Genomic DNA, 24,918 nt, shown 5'->3' with positions numbered 1-24,918 from the left:
CCCCAGTGAGAGAGGGAGTAGTGGCTGTCTTCTATGGCTTTTTCTAGCAGGGACAGTTAAGTTCAGGACACCAACCAGGAAGCCAGACTCTGACAGGAGGTTGTGGCCAAATTTCCACATGGGAAGCCAGTAAGGACAGAGGTAGGATAAAAGAAAAAGAGGCCAAGGTGACCTCCAGCCTCCCTATGAAACGACCTCCAGGTGGGCAAAATTTAAGAGATGTCTCACACGTTCAGTCCCGACGGACATCAAGGAGGCACCTTACCTTCCAGGCACAGCCCAGCACAGCGTGCAGGCCCCCTGCAGGAGTCCTGCGGCGTGCTGCAGCAGCGCGGCCAACCTGGGGTTCTCGTCCACCGGGCCTTGTACTGAGAGGAAGCAGCCGCATAGCTTGTCAATCAGGCCGACATTCACCACGTAGCTGGATGCGAGGAAAAAGGTGTCAGCAGCCTGCAGGGGCTCGCAACACCCCCCACCCCCCAAAGAGGAGTCTTTACACAGGCGCAGTGCCCAAACAGGCAGACACAGCACAGGTTTGACTACAGCCTCTCAGGTAACAATTTCCTTAACACTGAGTCCCGAATGATCAGCTGTTTCTGTAAGTGATTCCCTTCTCTGTTTTGGTTATTCTAAGGCTGCTTTTCCAGAAAGACGAGTGAAAACGGTTACCCGATCGTTCTTACTGGTTTAAGGGCTCTGACCATAGTTGGAGTGATTTATAACGAGCTCTACACTCTTGAGAAGCAGAACTTCTTGAACCGCTAGGGAGCCACGGTTACAACGCAGGGGTTTGAACTAGAAGACGCCGCTGCCCAGTCACTGCTGTTCAGACTTCCATGTCTCATGCCAGCTGCAGGTTCCCTGGGTTTGGAAACTCTAACACTACTAAGTACGGAACAAACGCCGAGAATCGAACTGCTTTCTGCTATGAAAAGTACCAGCCCTGAGAGTTGACAGTAACATTTAAGAGTCACTTTCATCTTTCCAGCCCCTTTTCCTGAATTATTTATTAAAGTGGATGAACAACAGTGGCCCTTTTATGAGTCCACAAGGCAACAATCATTGAAAATAATATTTTAAGATTACAAATGACCTTGTAGATCCATTGCCTTAGCTAGCCGGTTTATTCTGACTCAGTGCTGCTGCATTTGCACGCATGAAAAGGACAGGCTGGAGAACCAAGATGGCGGCGTAGGTAGACACACTGCGCCTCCTCGCACAACCAGAACTGACAGAAAATCGAACGGCAAGGGGGTCCAACACCAAGGAAATACAAAATAAACATTCATCCAGACCGGTAGGAGGGGCGGAGACGGGCACCGGGGTGGAGAGGACTCACGTTGCCGTGGCGGGACTGAGACTGGTGGAGTGTGGGACGAACGGGGCAGGCAGTCCGAGCACTAGCAGACCCTGCAACACTACATTTGCGCAGATAAACCGAGAAGGCCAGACTCAGAGTGGCGGAGAGTGGGGCAGGCAGAGCAGCGCGTAGCACCCTGTGGCCACACATTCGAGCACAGATAAGCAGACCTCGCAACGCAGGGCTCCAGCTCGGGGAAATAAAGCCTCAAACCTCTGATTGAAAGCGCCCGTGGGGGTTGGGGCAGCAGCAGGAGAGACTCCCAGCCTCACAGGAGAGGTCCTTGGAGAGACCCACAGGGGCCTAGGGCGTGCACAAGCCCACCCACTCGGGAACCAGCACCAGAGGGGCCCAGTTTGATTGTGGGTAGTGGAGTGAAAGACTGAAATCCGGCGGAGAGTGGAGCGGGCGCCATTGCTCCCTCTTGGCCCCTCCCCCACGTAGAGCGTCACACGACAGCGACCAGCGTTACCTGGCCCGGGAACACCTAAGGCTCCGCCCCTTAAAGTAACAGAAGCGCCAAGACCAAAAAAAAAAAAAAAAAAAAAAAAAAAAAAAGGCCCAAATGACAGAACACTTCAAAGCTCCAGAAAAAATACAACTAAGCGACGAAGAGATAGCCAACCTATCGGATGCACAGTTCAAAGCACTGGTTATCAAGATGCTCACAGAATTGGTTGAATCTGTTTGAAAACCAGATGAAAAAATGAAGCCTATGCAAATAGAAACAAAGGAAAATGTACAGGGAACCAATAGTGATGCGAAGGAAACTGGGACTCAAATCAACGGTGTGGACCAGAAGGAAGAAAGAGACATCCAACCAGAAAAGAATGAAGAAACAAGAATTCGGAAAAATGAGGAGAGGCTTAGGAACCTCCAGGACATCTCGAAACGTTCCAATATCCGAATTATAGGGGTGCCAGAAGGAGAAGAGGAAGAACAAAAAATTGAAAACTTATTTGAACAAATAATGAAGGAGAACTTCCCTAATCTGGCAAAGGAAATAGACTTCTGGGAAGTCCAGGAAGCTCAGAGAGTCCCAAAGAAGCTGGACCCAAGGAGGAACACACCAAGGCACATCATAATTACATTACCCAAGATTAAACGCAAGGACCTACATCCAAGATTGCTCTATCCAGCAAAGCTATCATTTAGAATGGAAGGGAAGATAAAGTGCTTCTCAGATAAGGTCAAGTTAAAGAAGTTCATCATCACCAAGCCCTTATTATAGGAAATGTTAAAGGGAGTTACCTAAGAAAAAGAAGATCAAAAATAGGAACAGTAAAAATGACAGCAAACTCACAGTTATTAACGACCATACCTAAAACAAAAACAAGAGCAAACTAGGCAAACAACTAGAACAGGAACAGAAGCATAGAGATGGAGATCACATGGAGGGTTGTCAATAGGGGAGTGGGAGGGGGAAGGGGGAAAGGTACAGAGAATAAGTAGCATAGATGATAGGTGGAAAATAGACAGGGGGAGGGTAAGAATAGTATAGGAAATGTAGAAGCCAAAGAACTTATAAGTATGACCCATGGACATGAACTATAGGGGGGAATGTGGGAGGGAGGGGGTGGGCAGGATGGAGTGGAGTGGGGGGGGGGGAAATGGGAGACCTGTAATAGCATAATCAATAAATATATTAAAAAAAAAAAAAAAGAAAGGACAGGGCTTCAAATGTGGCCGTTCTGGAAATCAACACGTTAACAATATGCATGAAGCAATTGACAGGTCTGCTCCTAAGTACACCCCCCTCACTGTTCAGCACACCTCTGCATAAGAAGGTGAATCTGAGGAATCTGAGGAATTGTTCATGTTCGGAGCCTCTTCCAAGTTTACGGAAGGCGCAGGTCCTGTCTGCTTTCTCCTCTTACACCAGGAGCGTGTCCCTGGGCTACCGAGCAGCTGCTACAGACCCACACCCAGAGCGCGAAAGGACGGCCACCAGCCCTGTGCTCTTACGGCGGGGAAAACTCGGACTGGCACTCGCACACGCTGCGGGTCTCGGATGACCTGCTTTGACAGAACTAAACCTTTACAAACTGGCTCTTACACCTGCACAAAGCTTTTCAGTTCACACAGTGTGTTCACACTAACCATCCCTGTGAATTATCTGAACCACCCTGGGGGGAGCGGACCGTGGCAGTTTTGTTTCTGCCCGCCCGGCGTATTCTTCCTCCATTTCTGGGTGGTCCTGCTGGGCTGTGAAATATTGTGCCCTCTGCTCCAGGACAGGCGATGACTTCCTCCCCTTGGCACTAGTAGTAACAACTTCCAGGACGGGCACGTGACCAAGGAGGACCACCAGCATCTTCTGTGAAATCAACACCTGATCACGGGAGAGCCTCTCCCCAGCGGGAACATGTACACTGAGGTGTGACTGTCTGCATGCTGGCAGCCACTCCCTTGTCACCTGGAGAACATGTGCTTCCAGAAAGGAGCCAGGCAGAGGTAGCAGGAGTAGGAGAAGAGAGTCCAGATGGTATAACTGGAGCCCTAGATTCATAAACTCGGTGCCATCCCTAATCAGAAATTCCAACAACACATTTCTGCAGACATAGAGGAAACAATTGCATGGCACCACAGAGCCAAAGCAGCCCTGACAAACAGGGACGAAGCTACGCAGTAAAAACAGGAGTGTCCTGGCGTGAAATAGACACATAGGATGCAAGCCCCGCAGTGGAGCGAGACGGCCCCTTCGTGCGTCCCCTTAAAAGTGCCAGGAGTAGGGCGCCTCTAACCCAGAAAGGGTCCCTGGCCAACGCAGAGGGAGGCCTGAGGGATGCACAGTTCCTGTGTCTGAAGGCAGGCACGTGAAAACTTGTAGGGGAGGCAGCACAGGGCCTGGGCAGGAACAGTGCACACAGCTCTGACCCTCCGGCAATGAGGCAGCGGAGGAGGAGTCAGAAGCAGCCACCACTCCAAGACCCCACGGTGGTAGGAGGGGCAGCAGTGGGGTTGGAGCTGGAGCATCTGGCTTCGCAGACAGAGCACAGCAGGGCCAGCTGCCAGCGGGAACCAGGCAGCAGTGTGGAGGCTCGTGAATCCACACTGCCCCGTCCCCTGGCCATGGAGGAGACCCAAGCAACCCAGACACAGCAGAGCCACCCATCCACCACCCTGTCACCGAGGTGCCACTCTGGCAACCATAGGGATCCCCCCTCCCCAGGACCCCAGTGGTGTAAGTGCCTCAGGTTGGAGAAAACAAGAAAAAAATTGCACTATAGCACCATCTACTGGAAAGCAAAAGAAAGATTCCTAAACATCAACCTGCTCCATTGTTAAAATCAAAACAGTACCCAAATAAGAAAGGTATTCACTACCTCAAATGTGCGGTGGAGGACAACCCGTCAAGCGTGATGAACAACCAAATAACACAGTAACACAAAAAGAAAATGACAATTCTCCAAACTCAAAGCCATGGGAGATTGTGACCAGAATGTCAAAATCAGTACCAGGAAGAAACTCAAGGAGACAGAAGCAAGCCCAGAAAGGCAGCCCAATGACCTCAGGAATAAAATTAACGAACAGAAAAAGTACTTTACCAAAAGCTTGAAACTACAAAAAAAGAAATTCTGGAGCTGAAGAACTCAATAAATGAGATGGAGAATGCGTTAGAAAGCACTGGAAGTAGAGCAGACCACATGGGAGAGAAGACAGGAATCTAGAAACGACTCACATGGAAGAGGAGAGACCTCAGATCTGCCTGCCTCCAGGAGAAAGGGCAACACGGGATAATGGGTGCCCCAGAATGAGAGGAAAGGAATGGGGGAGCGAACAGAAAGTCTGTTGAAACAATTGATAGGTGAGCACTTCCCAAAGCTGGAGAAGGAGCTGGACATACCAGTACAAGAAGCTAATAGAACAACCCATTATCTCAATGCAAAAAGACCTTCTCTGACACATTGTATTAAAGTTAACAGTCAATGACAAAGAAAGAATTCTAAAGACAGCCAGGGAGAAGGACAAAAAGAGGATAAGCTACACAGGAAACACACTCACGGGCTACCATCAGATTTCTCAGCGGAAACCCTACCAGCCAGAAGGGAATGGCACCCGTCAGCAGGGAGGGCAGGCTCTACAATAACCAGGAAACAAGGACACCAAGTGGGATCCAGCAGCCAAGAGAAAGGCTGGGCAGGGGAAAAGGCAGGTGCTGCCCAGTGAACGGCTGTGAACGCCAAGGGCTCAGCTCTCTCTGGCAATGAATATGCCCGGGGATGGTGGGCAGGCAGAGGGAAGGGATGAGTGAACACAGTCATCCAGAGTAAGAAAGGTACAGAATGAAACTGCTATTCCCCACAAAGCACTTGAGGACGCCAGAGGGGATTTGGTGCCTGGACGGGAGCAAATGCAGAAGAGGGCATTCCCCTCCTCCTATCAACCCACCACGGGCTCCAGACAGCAGCCGACTGCATGGAGCCTGGAAGCCAGACATCAGAGCAAATCACAGAGGGGCTGCTGAGAGATGGGCAGCTGGCCGGTTAACACCAGTAGAACCCGATGGGACACTCACAAAGGAAAAAGAGGTCAGATTTCAAAGTAGGAGTAAATCTCCTTGGGGAGGCGTGGAAAGCATATAGGTGTCAGGAGTCCAGCTAGACCTGAGTTCCAGTCTCAACTCTCCTACCTGCTCTAGAACTTTTTCATTACATAATCCTGGGCAAAGCACTTACACTTCCTGAACAACTTCCTCACCTCTAACGTCTGCATCGGAAATCCCACACTAACAGGGCTGCAAAGCCTCTGTACAAAACCCTGTACGTAATGGTTGCTCCATAATTGGTAGTTATTATTATTAAGTCTGAACTGAATTCACAACCAGGGATGATCTGGGATAGGAGAATTCTGAGCAATTCTTTCAGTTGAAAAGAATTGATAGCAACAGTTACAAAAGCCCGGACACAACACGTCAAACATCAAATATCTAAATATCAGGGAAGACACAGGGACACTAGCTACGTTGCTTCTCATTAATAAGACTTTCCTCTCCACCGGGAACTAGTGGTGGTGTTGAAACAACCTCCACTATCACATGGGCTCTGAGGTTTAAATTATCCTAACGTAGTTTTTTAAACAAAGAAGAAAGTTTTAGGAAACCCAGCAATTTTACCTGATGAGGTCCTGAACTCGACTGTTAAAAGCATCGCTTTGGGAGGGTTTGTTTTTCATTTCCTCTGTGGATATTTTTGGTGTAGCTGGCTGGCTACTTCCATCTGGTCGATTGGCAATCAGGCAGCCAAAAACCATGGCAATGACTTTGAGAAGTCCAGTTGTCAAGCCTTCAAAAACTTGCTTATTTGTATTTCTTCCCAAAATAGCATTATTTTCATCTGGAACATAAACCTAGATGGAAATAAATGCAGTAATTGTGTTTAAATAAAACCACCATGAGGGGACAGAAATGCTGCGGAAACCTCCTGGAATCATAAATAATTTTGAAGTTCTAGAGGCAGCCACCTGACCGTCCAAGGGCTGAGCTGCCCACGCCAGGTGGGTGACCTCGGGCAGGCTACTACGGCTTCGATGTTCTCATTTGTAAGACAGGGGTCACAACAGTGCCTCAGTCACAGAGTTCTTGTGAGGGTTACATGAGCTAATACACACAAAATGTTTAGCTCATGCCTAGGCATACACTAAGTGCTCAATAAATATTGTTCATTCAGTTGAATAAATTATATTAAGAATCTGTATGAGTTCAGAAAACAAACCAACTGGTAAACTGACAGCACTGTTCTTATTAAAGTGAATTTTTAAAATATCCACTCTAAATTCCTGTACTAGGATGAAATTTGCATTTATTGCGAAATGGCAAAATAGTTTTTCCTAACATTGGTTTGTCTTTGGATCTGTGTATGATTTGCAGGAAGTAACTAACTAGGTAACAAGAAGTTGGGAGGGGGAAGTCGGAACCTGAGCTTGGGTTCTGACTCTGCAGCTACGTTACCTCGGACGAGGCCCTTAACCTTCCTGGGTCTGAGTTTCCTCTACTGGGAAACGAAGGTAACCATAGCGTCTGATCAATCACCACATACAAGTTCTTAGAAAGTTGGGTAGACAGGCAAGCCCCACAGAAGTATCATTTGCTACCACAACTGCAATTCTTACTGGGACTCCTGCCACCACCAGGAGTAGGTGACCCTGTGCATGAAGGTCAGCTCTCAGAGAGGGACGACTGATGTGCGGTGAGTAGGATGCACTTCCCAGACAGGAAGCCGTGCTGTGGCCCATCACACTCACTCATGCATCCCAGGGAGAGAACACGCTCCTCCCGAAAGCCTTGATGCCGGGAAGGGGTGCAAGGAAGGGGGTCTGGACTGAGAAGCAGACGAAACTGTACTCAAGTTCCCTTCAGCACATCACAGGACTTTAAGTAATAATTTCGCATTCCCAAGCCTTGGCTGCTGTATCTGCCTACCCGCTGTAATTACTATGAAGTTCAAGTACAATGATGAAGGGATAACACTTGGTCAAGTGTACTTTCCACATGCCCTTGCCCAGTGACAAGCAGCCTCACTGTGACTCCTCACCTGCACCAGTTCTAGCAAAAGGCAGAGGGAAAAATGGTCACCTGGATCTTTATAAACACAAGCAAATATTCCCTCCATTGTTTTGCTATTTTAGATTATTTCACGAAAGTCACTTTTCTAAGAACAGCCTTGTAGAAGACTGTCGGCCACAAGTTATGTGCAACCAGAGCCATTCCTAAGCCAACATAATTCCAGGGTCTTCCTGCAGCGTGCGCTCTGACTGATGGAAGTTCCCACACATGCTTCTTCAGGCTGTGACTAGCACGCCCCCGCCTACCCCAACACAGAAGGCGGCCCTGGGAGTGGGGTCTGGGCGCAGGGCTATGTAAGTCCAGATGAGCTGGTTTCTGCAGCAGTGAAACATCCCTCAAAAACGTCAGTGGTTTCAAACAAAGCTTTCTCTTTCACTCAGGTGACACGCCCACCGAAGGCTGGCTGGGTCTCCGCTCTGTGTCCCCACAGTACTCACCCTGGAGCCCTCGGGGGCAAAGCAACCACCAGTCAGAGGAGCAATTTTCATGCTGCGCGTCACAGGGATTCGCGGGCCATACAGTGCCTGACCCCTCGGTCAGGGCGCTGACCTCCTTCCCCTTAGACTCAAATTAAACACACGACAACAGCCGACACAGCAACAGCCGTCCCACGTGAGAGTCACATCTGATTGGTCATGTCACATAAGGTTTCATCTGATTGGTAATTCTTGGTACTGGAAATCCTTATATACAAATATAGGCACCTGATTTTTTAGAGTCACTTTGGAGCAAAAAGGGTAGGTAATTACTATGATTTTTTTTGTAAATCTATCAAAATTATACCTATTTTTGTCAGATTGGTAAAAAAAATTTTTTTTTTGGTGTGCTACGGGATTTTAGTAGTGATTTGTGTGCTATGAGAGGAAAAAGGATTGAAAACCCCAGCTGAGAGCAACCATCCCCAACAGACGATGTCTAAGATGCCAGACAGGTTCCATCCACACTGTTCTACACATCAGTGCTACCGAGCACCTGAAATGTGAGACCCAGGAGCTGAATTTTACTTTTAGTTGGCTTCAGTGTTAATAGTGGCTGGTGTATGGGGCAATACAGAGCACCCGCAGGTGACGGTGACAGAGAAGATGACACGAGACCCTCGGTCCCGGGTCAACATTACTTGTGTTACCTGGAAGTGACGTACACCTCTGCTCACAGTTCATGTGCTCCAACCAATCACAGAGGCCACCCCAACCTCAGGGGAGCTGGGCAATGGCATCCAGTGGGCGCTGCTTCAGAGGGGCACAACCAGGACAGCTGGCCCCAGCACTCCTGGCTGCGTAGTGCCGCCTCTTCCTCGATGACTCCCTGACATCATTCACAGCTATGCTGTTTATCAGTAAGTTATTATACTCACTTTCTCATACAAATTTATGTTTTCACTCAAGTAAGTTTTTTCCTATGTTGAATTTGCTATGTATGTCATTAATTCATTGTCAATTTTTCTGGTAAAGTGCAATTTCCTCTCAAGTTCAAACACAGCAGGGATTGTTGACGCTCCCTCCTCCCAGTGGAGACACATTCTTGCTCTAGTCTGGGCCTTGCACAAGTTCCCCCGTTAAATGGCCCTTCCCTTTCACCCCAAGGATTCCCTCCACCCCCCACCCCGGGGTCAGAGTCCCTTATTTCTTGGATTTCATGTCATCCTTCCTTCCCATGTAATTCTCTCATTTTCTTGTACAATCTATTCCAACAACCTCCTAAGAAACGGTACATGAGAACAAAGATTTTGAGAACTTGTATGTCAGAAAATATCTATTCCATCCTTACACTTGACTGAGTTGTGCTGGACATAGAATTCTTGGTTGGGACCGATTTCCCTTCAGTTTTGAAGGGCTGCCCAACTGTTTCCTCCTTCAGGGATGATGCTGAGAAGTCCAATTGATTCATGTCCTTGTCGATGACCTGCTTGGTCCTCTCTGGAAACTGACAGGAAAGTTTTATCCCTGATTTCCCGGATCTTGGTTAGGTCTTTGTTCATTTCTTATGCAAAAACTGAGTGTTGTTTTCAACCTGAAAGTCACGTGTTTCACTTCTGGGGAAATTTCCTGCATATTTTCTTTGCTAATTTCCTCCCATTCATGTTCTCTGTTGGATTTTGGTCCTGAACTAAATAAGCCTTTCATTTTCTTATACTGTTTTTTCTGCTTTTCATTTCTTTGTACTTTGTCCTACTTCTGAGGTGATTTCCTTAACTTTATTTTCCAGTCCTTCTACCAAGTTGTGCATTCAATTATATTCTTAATTTTCATGACCTTTTTTTTTTTGGCTCCGTGTATGTTTTGTTCTTATAAAATCTTGGTTTTACTTCATGAATACAATCATTGCTCATCACTGAAATGATCCTTTTTAAGGACTTTCCCTCCCTGCACGGCCTCTGTTTCTTCTGAGTTCAGTTTTTCAGGCGCTGGGCTCTTCTCGAACATGTGGTATCCTGGGGCTTTCTGTTCCCAGTTAAGGTTGAGGCACGGATGGACCAAAGGTGTATCATGATCCTGACCAGATCGCAAGCTGGATGCCAGCGCCATGGGAGGGGCTTAGGGTTGGACGACTAAGCAGGGACCCAGCTCTTACACTGGGGAGTCCCAACTCTCAGTGTTTACACATCTGTTCTCCCGAAAAGCAGTCACAGGTCTAACACTGCCTTTCTGATGTCTCTTCCGTTGGGAAGAAAAGGACCCCCTAAGAGCTTTATTCTTGGTGAAGGGTAAGAAAACATTGTATTTAAGGGTTGCTGGGATAATTCTGGGTGACATATACTCATCTCATTATTCAGAAACTGTAAATGTGGTTTGAGGACCAAATGTCACTTCTTCATCAGCCCAAGAAAACAAGCTCAATGTAAAGTAAATCAGATATGCTTTTATACTGTTCTCATTTCTGTCCACAGCTGACTTCTGATTTACTGTGTCATTGTGGCTTTCTGCGTAATTTTAGAAACACCATTTTGGCCTTTTCTCGTAAAGTAAACCCAAATTGAAAAACTTCTCTGACAACCTGGCAGTTACACAAATGACACTGAGTGCTCAGGAGCCAGGCCAGCTTGTCAGGCGTGGGGTGAGCCCGGGGCCGGGGCCCTGCTCGAGGCTCTCAGGACAGAACGTCTTTGCCTTTCTCACCACGATTTCCTATTTCCAACAGTCTAAGTTAGCCTCACATTCAATCCAATCATGTCATCCTGTTTCTCCAGAGAATTTTTTTTCTAATTTCTCCATTTTGTATTGATCCTTTCACTGCTGAGAATGTGGTTTTCTGTTGCTTATTTCATCTAGGAAAGAATTTCAAAATTGCCTGAATTGGGGCAAGAAGCGGGCTTATCTTCACTGAGACAAAAAAAAAAAAAAAAAGTTCTTTTTAGCCTTCAAAAATAAGATTTGATTAAAAAAGAGCTGAAGGAAAAGCTGCCTGTCCTGTAAAGGATATTGTGTTCAGAGTGGGGCTCTGGACTTGCCCTTTGTCTGGCTGGATATCACTGTTACTCGTCAGCGGGCTGCTCCTCTGGGACGCCTCGTGGGTGAAACGCACACCTCGAGCTCTGATATGAGCTCACAGGGCAACACTTGAGTTTGAACTTCCTTCCAGCATAGCAGCTTGGCCAAGGATATGCTGCAAGAGCCTGTCCTTTAGCAAAGGTGTGCAGGCAACACCTAACCCCACCCCCCAGCCCACTGCCCTGGTTTACTGCACACCTGGCTTACCTGTGCCTGGAGCACATTCCCTCCAGGGTGGGTGGTCTGTGGCGGGCGGGGGAGGGCACCCTTCCCAGGAGGCAGCAGTCCTATAAACCGCCCATGCTGGCAGGGACAGGCCGGCCTGGGAAGCACAGAGCTATGCAGCTTTGGCTCTTCCGAACCTGTTGCTCCTAAGGCAGAAATTTAAAACCACAATCTCTCTTCTATGGACAAAAGGTATTTCCTTTAGTATATTTCTTTAGAATACATTGGTTGGTCATTGTCTTTCTCTTAATGTACCAAGAAGTTACAGTTTGATTTCATATGCCTATTCTTAGCACAAAATTTTGCCTTCCTCTCAAAACATATCTGACCTTCTTAAAATCTACAAATATTTCATTAATTTTAGATTCGGAAAGAAACTTAGAATCAAGTTTTTCCACCTTCGATGTGAGGAAAGCATGGTCCAGAGCAGAATGAAGCCGCTGGGGTTGGAACAAGTGCACTCATTCCCAATCTACGCCAAGGAGAAACCCAGTATCTGTGGGACCGAGCCCCTGAGGCACAGTGTTTTTAGCAAAATTAAATTAAAGTTATCTCCACTTTTAAAAGATAAGCTCATATTCTTTTTTACTCACTACCTCCTACCACCAAAGTGGTTTCAAAAACTGTCTACAATTCTTTCTTATACCACTAAGTGCTTTTATTAGTGGTATAAATCCATGCTCTGTAACACGATTCCATGAGAGAGAAAATAAACTCGGTAATCAGTGGTAATTCTACCCAAGTGAGCTGTAATATTGTGAAGTTGCTCTTACCTTTTGTGGTATGCTCACAGAGGTCCCGATATGAGTTAAGTTCACTGAGAACCGACGGGACAGCATGAGAGGACAGGGGACAGGCACCGGTGCAGACACAGGTTCCTACGCTGTCATCACAATTTTATGTCCTTTAGCCAAACTGTCATGAGACATATAACAGTCTACCCGCCACCAACCATGTAAGACACCTGCACTCATGTCATATTGCACATAAAGACAGAACTCGAGACAGGTATTTATCAGGACGATCTACTTGGCTTGAAGGTATAAAAAGAAATTACGTAGCAATGGCTAATAGGCTTTCAACATTACCTTTACTAAATTTTTACAAACAATACTGAAAAGGACATTACTTTTTATCCCAAATGTCACTATCCTTTTCAATGTACTTACTGTGCCTTCCAGTCTGTTTATATATTTCATGCAGCCAAAATCTTAAATAGTGTAATTTTAGTAACTTTATAGTGCATGCCTCAGTAGTCATAATGCTTTCAGATTTGTTATAAATGTTGAATCCTATCATTCTTCCGTGGGCGCTTCCCCTGCACAGTAAAAACCACAAACTGGGCAGCGCACAGGGAGGCCCTCGCAACCGCCTACCTCCGCCTCACCTGTCCACAGCCGCCCACCGCACGGTCTGCGCTCCTGTCCCTGGAACACTCTTCTTCCATGTGTGCTCATGACCCCCCCCCCCCCCCACCGACGTCCTTTAGGTCTCCAAAGAAATGCCACCTTATCTATAAGCTTTTCCAGACTACCTTTGCTTTTAAAAAGTGTCAAGCTGTCAGGAAAGCCAAGGAATAATATACAATGAACCGATACTCTTTATCCAGATTCTCAATGAATATAATCTTGCCACATTGGCAAAAGCACAGTTTAAAAATAAATTTTATTGTAAATTGCACCTAGTTTAAGTGTGCTTTAATAAATTTTGACAAATGTTTGTACCTGTGTATGGACCATGATAATCAAGAAACAGGACGTTTTAACGGTCCCCACAGATTCCCTGTGCTCCTTGCAAGTCATTGTTCTCCACCCCTGGGCGCTAAGGCAACCACTGCTCTGCTCAGCATCACTGCAGATTGCTTTGCATGTTATGGAATCACACAGTAGTCAGACTTTTGAATATGGCTTCTTATCCCCAGGAACTCTGAATAACTCGCCCATGTTGTCGAGTGTATCCACAGGCTGTCCCTTCATGTTGCCGAATATTACTCCGTTGTATGGATGACCACATTTGTTCATCAGTTCACCTGCTGGTGGACTTGTGCAGTGTTTAGGAATTTAGTCATTTATGAATAACGCTTCTAAGATTGTTCTTGTACAGTTTTTTTGTGTGGGGGAATGTTTTCACTTTTCTTTGGTAAATAGCTAGCAGTGAGACTGCTGGGATGCAGGGCAAGCATGTGTTTGTAAGAAACTGCCGAACTTAAAACACACTTAAAACACAGGCATTTTGCAATTTGTTAAACCACACTGTCAAGATTTGAGAGAAAAGCAAGTTATTTTTCAAGAAACAAATACACCCTGCAGTGTGGTCTCCACGGAGAGCCACCTGCTGCCGCCAGCTGTGTGAAGGAGACCTGACACAGCTGCTTTCTCCCCCTCAACAGACTGCCTTTGCAGGTGAGAGTGAACTCAGCAAGAGCAGAGGCCAACCATACATTCCCCACCTCTCATAAACCCAGGAGAACTCAGCAGCGTGCATGACCCTGTAATGTCTGGGGTGACATTCTTTTGTTTACTGGAAAGCCAGAAGCCCCTGTAAAGTGTGCAATAAAGTGAGGATGCTGCGTGGAAGCTTCCGGCGGGCAGGCAGACCACGCATTGCTGCAGGGTGCTGCAGAGGTCTGAGTGGGGTTCCTCTGCGTCCCTGGCCCACAGCAGCCCCACTCCTCTGCACCGTCTCCTCTGGCCCCTCCTGTCTCTGCCTCCCTTTCCTCTCAGGCCCCCTCATACCGCTTGTTTTCTGATGTGCATGCACACGTGTGGGGGTATGAGTTGTACCCCACTAGGTCTCTCATTCTCAGGCTTCCCTTAACACAGCTTCTGTCCCTCTGTGCCAGACAAAAAGAGAGAGAATGTTCCCTTCAATGGCTAACAATAACCTCGGTGCCTGTCGTCTGCACTTTGCTTCCTGCAGCTACAACATTCTACCGCGGGACGCCGGGCAGACCGCAGCGTCCCTGTGCGCACCACGGTCACACACGTCCCTGAGTCTCCCTGTTAAGTGCCTGCACACCATGTTCAAAGCGGCACGGAACGCAGGCTGAAGGGCTGTCGGCACCTTTAAGGAATTCTCATAACGTGAGTTAAAGAGCTATTTTTAAAAATTCCTCTCTAAGTATTTTAAAGGTGTTTCAATTATATAGTCTACAATAAAAGCTTCACTTTTCTTTCCATAAGAACAACTACTTTGCAATAAGGACATGTTTTTAAGTTGAAAGCCACATTTAAGCTCTCAGAAATAAGCCCTGGTATTTAAATTACCAAGTGTTTCAGCTACTGAGGTCCATACGTGCAGCTGACTGACCATCCTAGGCTTCCAGAGCTCCAGGTAACATTCACGCTCAGCACTTCGTAAGCTGGTGTGTGCCAGGGTTTTCCTCACTGTGTAATCAGTAATGATTTTTTTAGGGATGTATTCTGATTATATGGTTTTCAAATATATTTCTCTCATTTCTTAGGCTGCCTTTTCATTTGCTGTACAGAAACCGTTTAGTTTGATGCGGCCCCGCCTGTTTTGTTTGTTCACTTGTTTGCTTTGCTTCTGTTACTTGTGCTTTTGGTGTCAAACCCAAAAGAAAAAAGAAAAAAAAAAAACAATTGCAAGGACCAAGGTCAAAGAGCTTTTCTTCTAGGTTTTCTTCTAGGATGTAAGTCTTTAATCCATTTTGACTTCATATTTTGGGAATGGTGTAAGATAAGGGTCCAATTTCATTCTTTTGCACGTGGCTGTGCAGTTTTCCCACAAGCACTTACTGAAGCCCCTGTCCTTCCCCGCTCGTGTATTATTGACGCCTCCGTCCAGCATCCGTTGAACATGCCTGGGCTAGTTTCTGGATCCTCTATTCCGTTCTGTTGGTCTCACAGAAGTGCACAGTTGAGTCTTGTTTTCTGATCCATTTGGCCAGTGTGTCTCTTTTTATTGGGGAGTTTAACGCACTTACAGTGCAAGTGGTTACTGGTAGTGGGGTTACTATCGCCGTCTTGCTGTTTTGTCTCTCATCCTTTCCTGCCGTCTCCTTCTGTGCTACTGATCTTTCATAGTAACGTGTTTTGTTTTTTTCTCATTTTCTTTTGTGTATCTTTAAAAATTTTTTTTAAATTTATTTTTAGAGAGGGGGAAGGGAAGGAGAAAGAAATGGAGAATCACTGATGTGACAGAAACATGGATTGGTTGCCTCTCGTCCGTATTCCACCGCGGACTGAACCCACAACCCGAGCATGTGCCCTGAGCGGGAACTGAACCAGCGAGCCTTCACTTTGTGTGATGATGCCCAACAGAACCACACCGGTCAGGGCCTTCTGTGTGTATTTTATAGGTACTTTCTTCATGGTTACCATTGGGCTCACATAAGACATCTTAAGTTATAATCATCTATATTTAGCTGATAACAACTTAACTTTAAGCACAAATACTCCACACCTTTACTTTTCTTCCCAACATTTTGTTGTTGTCACAAAACACGTATTTTTATATTATGTACCCACACGAACATACTGCTATAGTTACAGCTATACTTTTGTCCTGAATTTCTCCAGAATTAACAGTGACGTACAGCCCTACTGCAGTGTTGCAGTGGCCTGCGTCTGTGTCTGTTACCTGTACCAGCAAGCTTTGTATGTTCGTGTTTTTTTAATTCCTGTTTAGTGTCTTTCATTCCTACCTGAAGGGCTGCAGGTCTCCTGGCAATGAATTTCTTAGCTTTTGCTTATCTGGGAAAGTTTTCACTTCTTACTCATTTCGGAAGGATGGTCCTGCTGGATACGGCGTCCTTGGTATCCCTTTCTTTTAGCATCTGGACTGCATCCTCCCAGTCCCTCTGGCCTGCAGGGTGCTGGGGAGGAACCCACTGACTTTTACGGCGACTCCTTGTGTGAGACTGAGTCGCTGTCCCCTTGCTGCTTTCTACATTCTCTCTGAGACTCGACAAGCTGACTCCAGTGTGTCTTTGTGTGGGTTTCTTTGGGTTCAACCTAGCTGGTGTCTGCTAGATTTCTTGAACCTAGATATCCATTTCCTTCCCCAGACCGGGAAATTTTGGCCCATTATTTCTGTAAAAAAGCTCTCTGCTCTATCCTCTCCCCTCCTTCTGGGACTGCCTCTGTGCCTGTGTCGGTTGGTCTGACAGTGCCGCAAAAGCCCCGCCGGCTCTCTTCACTTTTTCATTTTCTTTAATTTCTGTTCCTGTGACCGGGTAATTTCAAATGACCTGCCTTTGAGGCCACTGATTCTTCTGCATGATAAAGTCTCCTCTTGAACTTATCCAGCTAATTCTTCAGTTTAATTATTATATTCTCCAGCCCTAAAACTTCTGTCTGATTCTTTTTGAAAGTAGGAAATGAACACTGAGCCAATAAAATTCATTCTTCTGTAGACCTGATACAAACTTCCCAATGGGCCCACTGCTGTCCTGCTTCTGGTTCAGGATCACACAGCATTTAACTGTCAGCTCTGCTCAGTCTCCTCTGAGCTCTGACAGCTCCTCGGTCTTTCCCTGCCTTTCAGGGCGTTGACACTTCTGAGAAGTGTCAGCTGGAGGCTGCGTAGAACACGGAGTGTGGGTTCAGAGACCCAGGTGTGACTCTCGGCTCCGTCACTTACTACCTACGGAGCCTTTGGCGAGCCAGTCCCCTGGGACTCAACTTTGCTCATCTGTAAGAAGGGATAGTAATGTTGACTGTATGTTTTAAAAATTAAATAAGACACTATATACTAAAATGCCTGGAATATAAGACCTACAACAAATGCTAAGTTTTTCTCCTTGTCCCTGCCTTTCAACTGTTTCTGATAGAATTTTGTGCTACAATGTCTTGCCCATATTTAGTGCATTCTTTTCCTCAAACAACGTCACCACTACAAACGGCCACGGCTGTGCTCTGCGACGGTCTACGTGTCCCCGTCGCGGGGATGCCGGCCTGTAAGGGCCCCATCACTCCCTTTCTGATTTCCAGCTTCAGACACGTGGGGATGCATTTGTTCGCGCGCTTGTTCAGCACCAGGGAACTGAGGCTACAGGCCCTGTGCTGCGACCTCGGAGACGGTGAGGCTAGCAGGGGAGATGGACAAGGAAATGGTTAATTACAGCTCACTGTGAGCAGCTCTGTGAAAGATGTACTTGGGGAATGGAGTTCAGTGGGGAAGGTGCCGCCATGTCTCAGTGAAGGTCTGCATAGTGTGCAGAAATTAACCAGACGGAGGAGGAAGGAGAGCAAAAGGCACACAGCTTCGAACAACTATTGGAACTACGTGCCGAGTAAAAGGAAACCGGTTCTGAAAAAAAAATCTCCCACGTTGCACACTTACAGCTTGAGAGTGATTTTGTGCCGATACCTCAGGGACTCAGAAACTTCACCAGGAAGTTTCTGGCCTCAGGGCCGTGCTCTGGAAACTGCAGTCCACAGGCTTAAATCATAGAATATTACACTGAGCTAACCCGTCTTAACGTCTGCGAACTGAAATAAAACTTAGGGTAAAATTGGCTGCGTGTTCCCATTGCTAAAGTACAACTGAGGAGCAGTTTCTTGCTTTAAAAAAAAAAAAAGCCAGCGGCCATCACAAAGCCCTTTTAGCTGAGCTGGCAAGAGACCTGTTGCAGCCCTGCCAGGCGACCCCCCCCCCCCCCCCCTGCGGGCTCCCTGGTCTGAATTCAGCCGACTCCAAAGCCCCGAGCTAACCATGTCAACTTACAGCCTTGGCAAGTGTTACAGGTGCACTGTCATAAATACTGGAACTTAGGGGAATCCAGTGTGACAGCTTCAAATTAAGAGATTTTGCTCGTTGGTCCCTGTTCTACTCTCCCGGCCACCTCCAGTGTTTTTCATCTGGAGAGCAAATAAGCCAAATTCTTTTCGTTTCCGCCACAGGAATATTTCTCAAACCTTAACTGCTTCTAATTCAAAGCAGTAACGTTACATACCTTCAGCTGGTGTATCAGGAGGTCCATTAAGAAGGTAATCTTGTTACTGAACAGAACGTCGGTGCAGTTTTCCGAACAGTTGCTGCAGGTGAGGTTGTAAACATTGACTGCACTGCAGAGAGACCTAACAGGAGAAGAAAACACCACTTATAAAACCTCGGCAGCTCTTCTCGAAACACTTAAAATATAGAAAATAAACGGTGCAAAGAAACAGGCATGTAACAGAGTCTGCTCTAACTAACCAAGCCAAGCCGTAGGTGCAAGGCCCGTCACTAGACGTAAAGGGCTGCACGTTTTGTCCAAAGCCCCGTGTTCCTTAGTACCTAACACTTGCCTCTTATTAATTTCTTAGTTGGCAGCAGCAGACAATGGAACACTGTCTTAATAACCTCAGATTATAATACCTGGGAACTCTGGGATCTGAAAGTCTTTGAATAATACCCAGAAAAAGAATCTGTCAAAGCTCCAGATGCCAGACCTCCTGGCCCAGGATACAGTGGGGGGCGGGGGAAGGGAGCCCCCAGGAGGAGGACTTGTTTCCCTGGGAGACAGGAACCGCAGAGATCGATGAGGGGTGGGGGTGAGCCCCACGGCAGCTTGGAGGCTGCACAGACATGGACCCCTGTGTGCCCTGTGGAGGAGAGCCTGCAGAGGGCAACAGCCCAAGTTCAAGTTGATCCAAGAAATGTTCTTCTTTTAAGGATGAAAAAAATACATATACCACTGCTTTAAAAAACACTTGGAACCACAAACTCAATGGGCAGTCTTCTGGGTGCTCTCAAGACGGTCACATCCGCAGACTAAGTCCTATGTAACAAGGTTCTGATTTGGGTCCCTTGCAACCAATCCCCTGGGACAATAATTCTTAAAGTTGATCCATGGATCCACATCATCAATAATCACTTGGGAACTTTTTAGAAAAACAAATTCTCAGGCTCCAACCCAGACCTACTGAATAGAAACTCTGTGTGGAGTCTAGCAACTTGTGTTGTAACAAATTCTGCAGCTAACTGTGATGCATCTTCAAGTCTAGAACTTTGCTGCAGAATGGCGTCCTACAGTTTGACTGAGCACTGTTCCTCCCCAGGAGATGCTAGCTGGCGGGGGGTTGAGAGTCGGGGTGTCTGCATGCTTCAAAAGCAGGGGCAATTTTGACATGCGGGAGCTGAGAGGCGCAGGTCTAAGAAACACCATGTGAGTACTCACTCATTCAGCCAGCGTCGGAGTACCATGGTTTTCCAGGCCCTGTGCGAGGCGCACAAGGCAGACAAGTTCTCTGATGCTCCAGGAGGAGAAATGGGGAAGGGAGCCCTGCTGTACTTGTAACCGCCTGTTTGCTGGTACAGTTATACCTTGTTCACATAATTAGTAGCTCCCTGAAAACTGGGCACCACTGACTGCAGGGCTTCAGAGCAGAGACAACGGAATGGAGGTCTGGAGTGGGTGCGACGGGTCGGGAAGCCGAGGTCAGGTCACAGCCCACACAAAGGGCATGGGGAGACCGGTGCTCTTGGACCGCACTGCGGGAGGGGCCATCTTCTGAGCTCGGGGACACAGGGCTGCCAGCAGTGCAAGGTCCTAACTACCTGCACTGAACACATCATACTTCTTCCTTACGGCACGTTTCTAGGGATGATGATTTGGGTCAAAGGATATGAACACTTCAAAGATTTTTGATAGACACTGCCAAATTCAAACTGCCCTCCAGAAGAAAATGTTTTACCCAATTTATACTCCCAGAAAAAGTTCCCTGTGCTTTTGGCAACAGTGGATAATCTCATTTAAAAAACATCTTTACCAATTTGACAGCTAAAAATGGTATTGTTAAAGGCTGCATTTATTAGTAGTATGAGTAAAGATTATTTTATGTGCTTATTGGCCGTGTGTATTTACACTTTCTTGAATTATCGCTGTGAACCTTTTACTCACTTTTCTATTATCTGTCTATTCTTACTTATTGATTTATAAGGCTCTTTATCAATAATGTATGTGTTGACTTTTGATTATCACACGTTGCAAATAAGTTTTCCAGTTTGTTGCTTATCTAAATTTTTTTGTCATAAAGAATGTCTTCACTGTTGTTATAAAATCTGTCAAACTTCTCCTTCAGTACATCTGGATTTTCTGTCAAATTCAGAAGGACCTTCCCACTTCAAGATTATACAAATATTCTTTTAAATTTATTTGTAATATTTTAATAGATTTTACATTTAAATCCTCAATATAACTGATGGAAGGATAAGGTACAAGGACTTACTTTTTTCAAAGTCAAGTTAGCATTTATACTTGTCTTTTTATTAATTATTCTTGTTCTCTTTTAAAATTTTTATTAGAGGTTTTCATTGTTTTCTTAATGGTTTATAAAATTCTCTCATTATCAATATAACAGGGAGTTAATACATGTTCTTAATATTTTTGTCAGTTTACCTAATGCCTTTCATTTTGCTTACATTATTTTTAAGGTATTTTTTATGTTGAAAGCTACACAATTTTATGTAGTCTAACAATTGTTTTCTTTGGAATTTTATGTTTTCTTCCCCCTCTTTTATCCTTTAAAAACCTCTTCATTATGAGATAAGCTAACTTTACATTTGTATCTAGCCATTTGTATTTGTTTTTTCTTGAATTGTATCACAGTGTGCAGTAATTTTATGTTTTTTATAATTAACTATCGAATCATTTAGAATTTATTTTTGTGTGAGACAGAAGCCTAAATTTACTCCCCACCTCAAAGACATTACTGAATAATCCACCTTTCCTACTGGCTTTGAAAAGTTGCCTTCAGCATACAGGATGTACTCCCTGGTTTCCTGGTCTAATGATAATTTTGTCAAGCACTGTACCAATGTCACATTGTTTCTGTATTCTAGCTTTAGCGTAGAATTAATATGTAAAATTGTAGGTCCCTAAAGGCTTCAGAAATAAGGCTACTACATCAGAATGACATGGGGAACCTGACAAGTTTATAATTGTACCTTATTTTCCCTTTGGTTTTGACCTATACCTTTATGGCCTTGATTTTTAATTTCTCTTTCTCTGTTTCATTCAATACAATCCCTACAACATGTCTAACATCTTTTGTGGAATGTCACGAGGCATAAAGAAACATACACACAGCCCTGGCTGGTGTAGCTACACGGACTGAGTGCCGGTCTGCAAACCAAGGGGTCACTGGTTCGATTCCCAGCCTAGGGCACATGCCTGGATTGTGGGCCGGGCCCCCATTCGGGGGCACACCCAAGGCAACCACACATTGGTGTTTCTCTCTCCCTTCCCCGCTCTAAAAATAAATAAATAAAATCTTAAAAAAAAAAAGAAAAGAAACATACACATAAAAAAGCAAACAGCACACGGTGTGGGATTTTGTCCTCGCGCCCTCTGTGCTTTGCACGAAAGCAACGCCACGTGCATCTCTGCAATCTCAGGCTCACAAACTCTGCCAGGAAACCTCCACAAAGAAACTGCTTTCTGATGAGAAAAGAATAAAGGGGCACGGGGCAAAAACTCAGGGTCAGAAAAAACTCGTCCACTCAGCAAAACCTGCCTGAAAGGCAGGCTCTGTTTGAAGAGTACCTGTCTCGGAACGAGTGCGCCTTTGAACCCAGCCTGGGTGGTCTGCCCAAGCAGCCCTCCCTGTAACTTAAGACTCGAATGACTGGAAGCACTTTTTACAACATCAAACACAAAGCCCGGAGTTTAAAATTATCTTCTCAGAAGACACAAAAATCTTCCTGTGTGTGTATGTCAGAACGACACTGGGACTGCGCTGCGACAAAGGCTTTCTGCCCCAAGGAATCGTGACGGCATGACTGAGTCTTAGGTCAGTCAGCCTTCTCACCGAACATGTTTCCTCCGAAAACCAGAGGCCAGAAAAAACATCATAAAACTGGGTATTTGGGTAATAAGAACAGGAACTTATTTACACACAAGATGACCATAACAGAATGCAAGCGTGGTCCATCGCAGACAGGGAGACTAGCACCTAAGACATTAGAAAAAAGTTCAGTAGAAAAGCCCCAGGTGGCTGCATCCTCCGAGGACTCGACAGTCGCACTTAGCGAGTGCACAGTTTGTTTGTGCCCCGACGCAGCTCACAGTCGCTAGGACTCATCAGGAAACACTTCTGCCCCAACTCCTCCGTGTCGCACTGCCTCGGGCACGGAACACCAGGGCCCGTCGTATGATAATTTACCAAGCCCCTTCAGTTTACATTAAGCATTTAATAAATAGCATACAGTTTATTTGCATTATCATTCTGAAATTATGCTCTTTGTAAAGCTCCAAACTAACTTCTTTAGACATTACTTAAAAGGTTTTTCTGACATTCTGGAGCTGTTAACTGCAGTGAGAATTCTGATGCCCGAACTGGACCCAGCAGGGAGCAGCCCCACAGGGAGGGGCCTATGGTGCGGGCCTGCCCTGCAGGAGCTGCCGAAAGCCGAGACTCCTGTGAAGCCACTGAAAACGCTATTCTAGTACACAACTACTCTCCGTGACTTCGAGGCAAAGTCCTCGACTGATCCATCCTTTGTGGAGCCCTTGGTGTGAAGCAGAGTTGGCTGTGCACAGGGATGTCTGAGGGGGCAGAATACGCAAGAGTGTGCCACTGTGGAACATAATAACACATTAATTCACCAGATTTTCCACTGTTCGACTTAAGTACTCATTAAACTAAACAGAGGTAGGAAACCCACCCCTTCCTTAAAAATAAAATATCTTATGAATTCATGTTATTTCAGATTCAAAATCAGGAAGGAGTAAGGAATTTCTTTTCTTTCAACTTTATAGCTCTCTCTCTCTTTTCTTTGACACAGGTCCTTAAGGGCATCGAGAATGACAGAAGTAGAATTTCCAAAGTACTCATCTGCTTTATGCTACATTACAACACACAAGAGTTTCTGAATAACAACATCACCACCAATCACAATTACTGGAAACTGCTAACAATACTGTGGCAAAACCCATAGCCACACCTCACCCCCAATGAGGCTGCATGTGTTCGCCACACTGTCTCCCCTTAGTCTTCAGTGTTTGTGCTGTAATCCTGCATCTAACGCCCACCCCCAGCCCCCGTGTTAACGTGCCGCAGGCATCGGCTTGACGGGAGCTTGCTCTCTACGAGGCTCCTTAGGAGAGTCTGGTGGCAGTGCTGTTCCCCGAGTTCTTGCATATTGGTGACTACGCGCCTATTATGAAGGACGGTCACCTCTGCAGGGTGTTGAACCATTGGCTCCCCAAACTGCCCTGGGCGGCCCCTTTCTAGTCACCTCCTCTCCCAACGCCAGACAGTCATGTATCTGTTTTCCATTAAAAAAATACCTTTTTAGTCTCGCCTATTCTAGACTGGCTTCTTTCACTTAGCATAGTGCTGTCCAAGGTCCATCCTTTTTATAACTGATTATGTTATGTTATGTTATATTATATTTCATACCCCAACACATCATACCCTATCATTGCATGGGTACTTTCTCTGCTTGCGGACTGCTATTTGTTCACCAGTTGAAGAACACTAGGGAAGTCTCCAGTTTGGGACAAGTAAGAACAAAGCTGCTCCAAACCAGCACTTTCAGGTTCTGGAGAGAAGACAGCTTTGCGTCTCTGTGGTACGTGCACAGGACTGGGACTGTGGAGCCACACAGTAAGCGTATGCATAACATGAGGCATCTCCAGACTTCCCCCCAGTGGCTGCACCACGCCGCACGCCCCCAGCGCGGTGAGACTTCCACCCGCTCTGCAGGCTCTCAGGGCCCCTTAGCTCCAGTGCGGTACTGTAGCGATTTTAATAGGTATGATTAAGTATCTTACTGTAGTTTTAATTTCTATTTCCTAGTGCTACTGAGATCTTTTCATATGTTATTCACCATCTGCATCTTCGTTGATGAAGCATCTATTCAAGTCTTTTGCACATTTATTACCTTTTATTCTGTGATGTAACCGGAGCCCCTAAACAGCTCCTGGCCAGGGAACTGAAAAATGCACACTCCCTGGCAGAAGGAATGAATATAATACTCTCTTCCTCACGTAAAAACAGGTAAAGAAATGACAGTACCCAGCTTGGAAAGTATGTGGAAAATTTATGATTTTAGATTTTGAAACAAGTTAAATCAGCTCTCACTTGCAAACAGAAAGGACGGTATTAGATCTCATAGCTCACCTCTACAGACAGTAGAAAGGCTCTCGTGTGTGTTACCGAGCCCACACCTGTTGAGTCCCAACCCCGTGCGGAGTGCTCACAGAAACGGCGCCGCCTGGTCAGGTTCACGAATGCACTTCCGCCACGGGGACAGAGGTCTCCAGTGCGGTCTCACGTTAACAGTGGTCAGTGGGTCTGTTGCACCACATACATTTCAGATGCATAATG

General features: G+C 46.1%; 1 protein-coding gene across 6 annotated transcripts in view; it reads right to left on the bottom strand.

The window, feature by feature from the left end:
* The window catches only part of SCAPER (S-phase cyclin A associated protein in the ER), a 147,886-nt gene that overhangs the window by 35,241 nt on the left and 87,727 nt on the right, over positions 1 to 24,918 (bottom strand). For all 6 annotated transcript variants that reach the window (XM_024561821.2, XM_024561822.2, XM_045196660.2 and 3 more), the window contains 3 exons: positions 18,558 to 18,681; positions 6,477 to 6,709; positions 266 to 421 (listed from right to left, as the gene is read on the bottom strand). In XM_024561821.2, the coding sequence (XP_024417589.1) occupies positions 266 to 421; positions 6,477 to 6,709; positions 18,558 to 18,681 (513 nt within the window). The remainder of the gene's footprint in view (positions 1 to 265; positions 422 to 6,476; positions 6,710 to 18,557; positions 18,682 to 24,918) is intronic.

This window comes from Desmodus rotundus, chromosome 10 (genome assembly GCF_022682495.2).
Source record: "Desmodus rotundus isolate HL8 chromosome 10, HLdesRot8A.1, whole genome shotgun sequence".
Lineage (NCBI taxonomy): Eukaryota > Metazoa > Chordata > Mammalia > Chiroptera > Phyllostomidae > Desmodus > Desmodus rotundus.
This window is presented reverse-complemented; position numbering and strand designations above follow the sequence as displayed.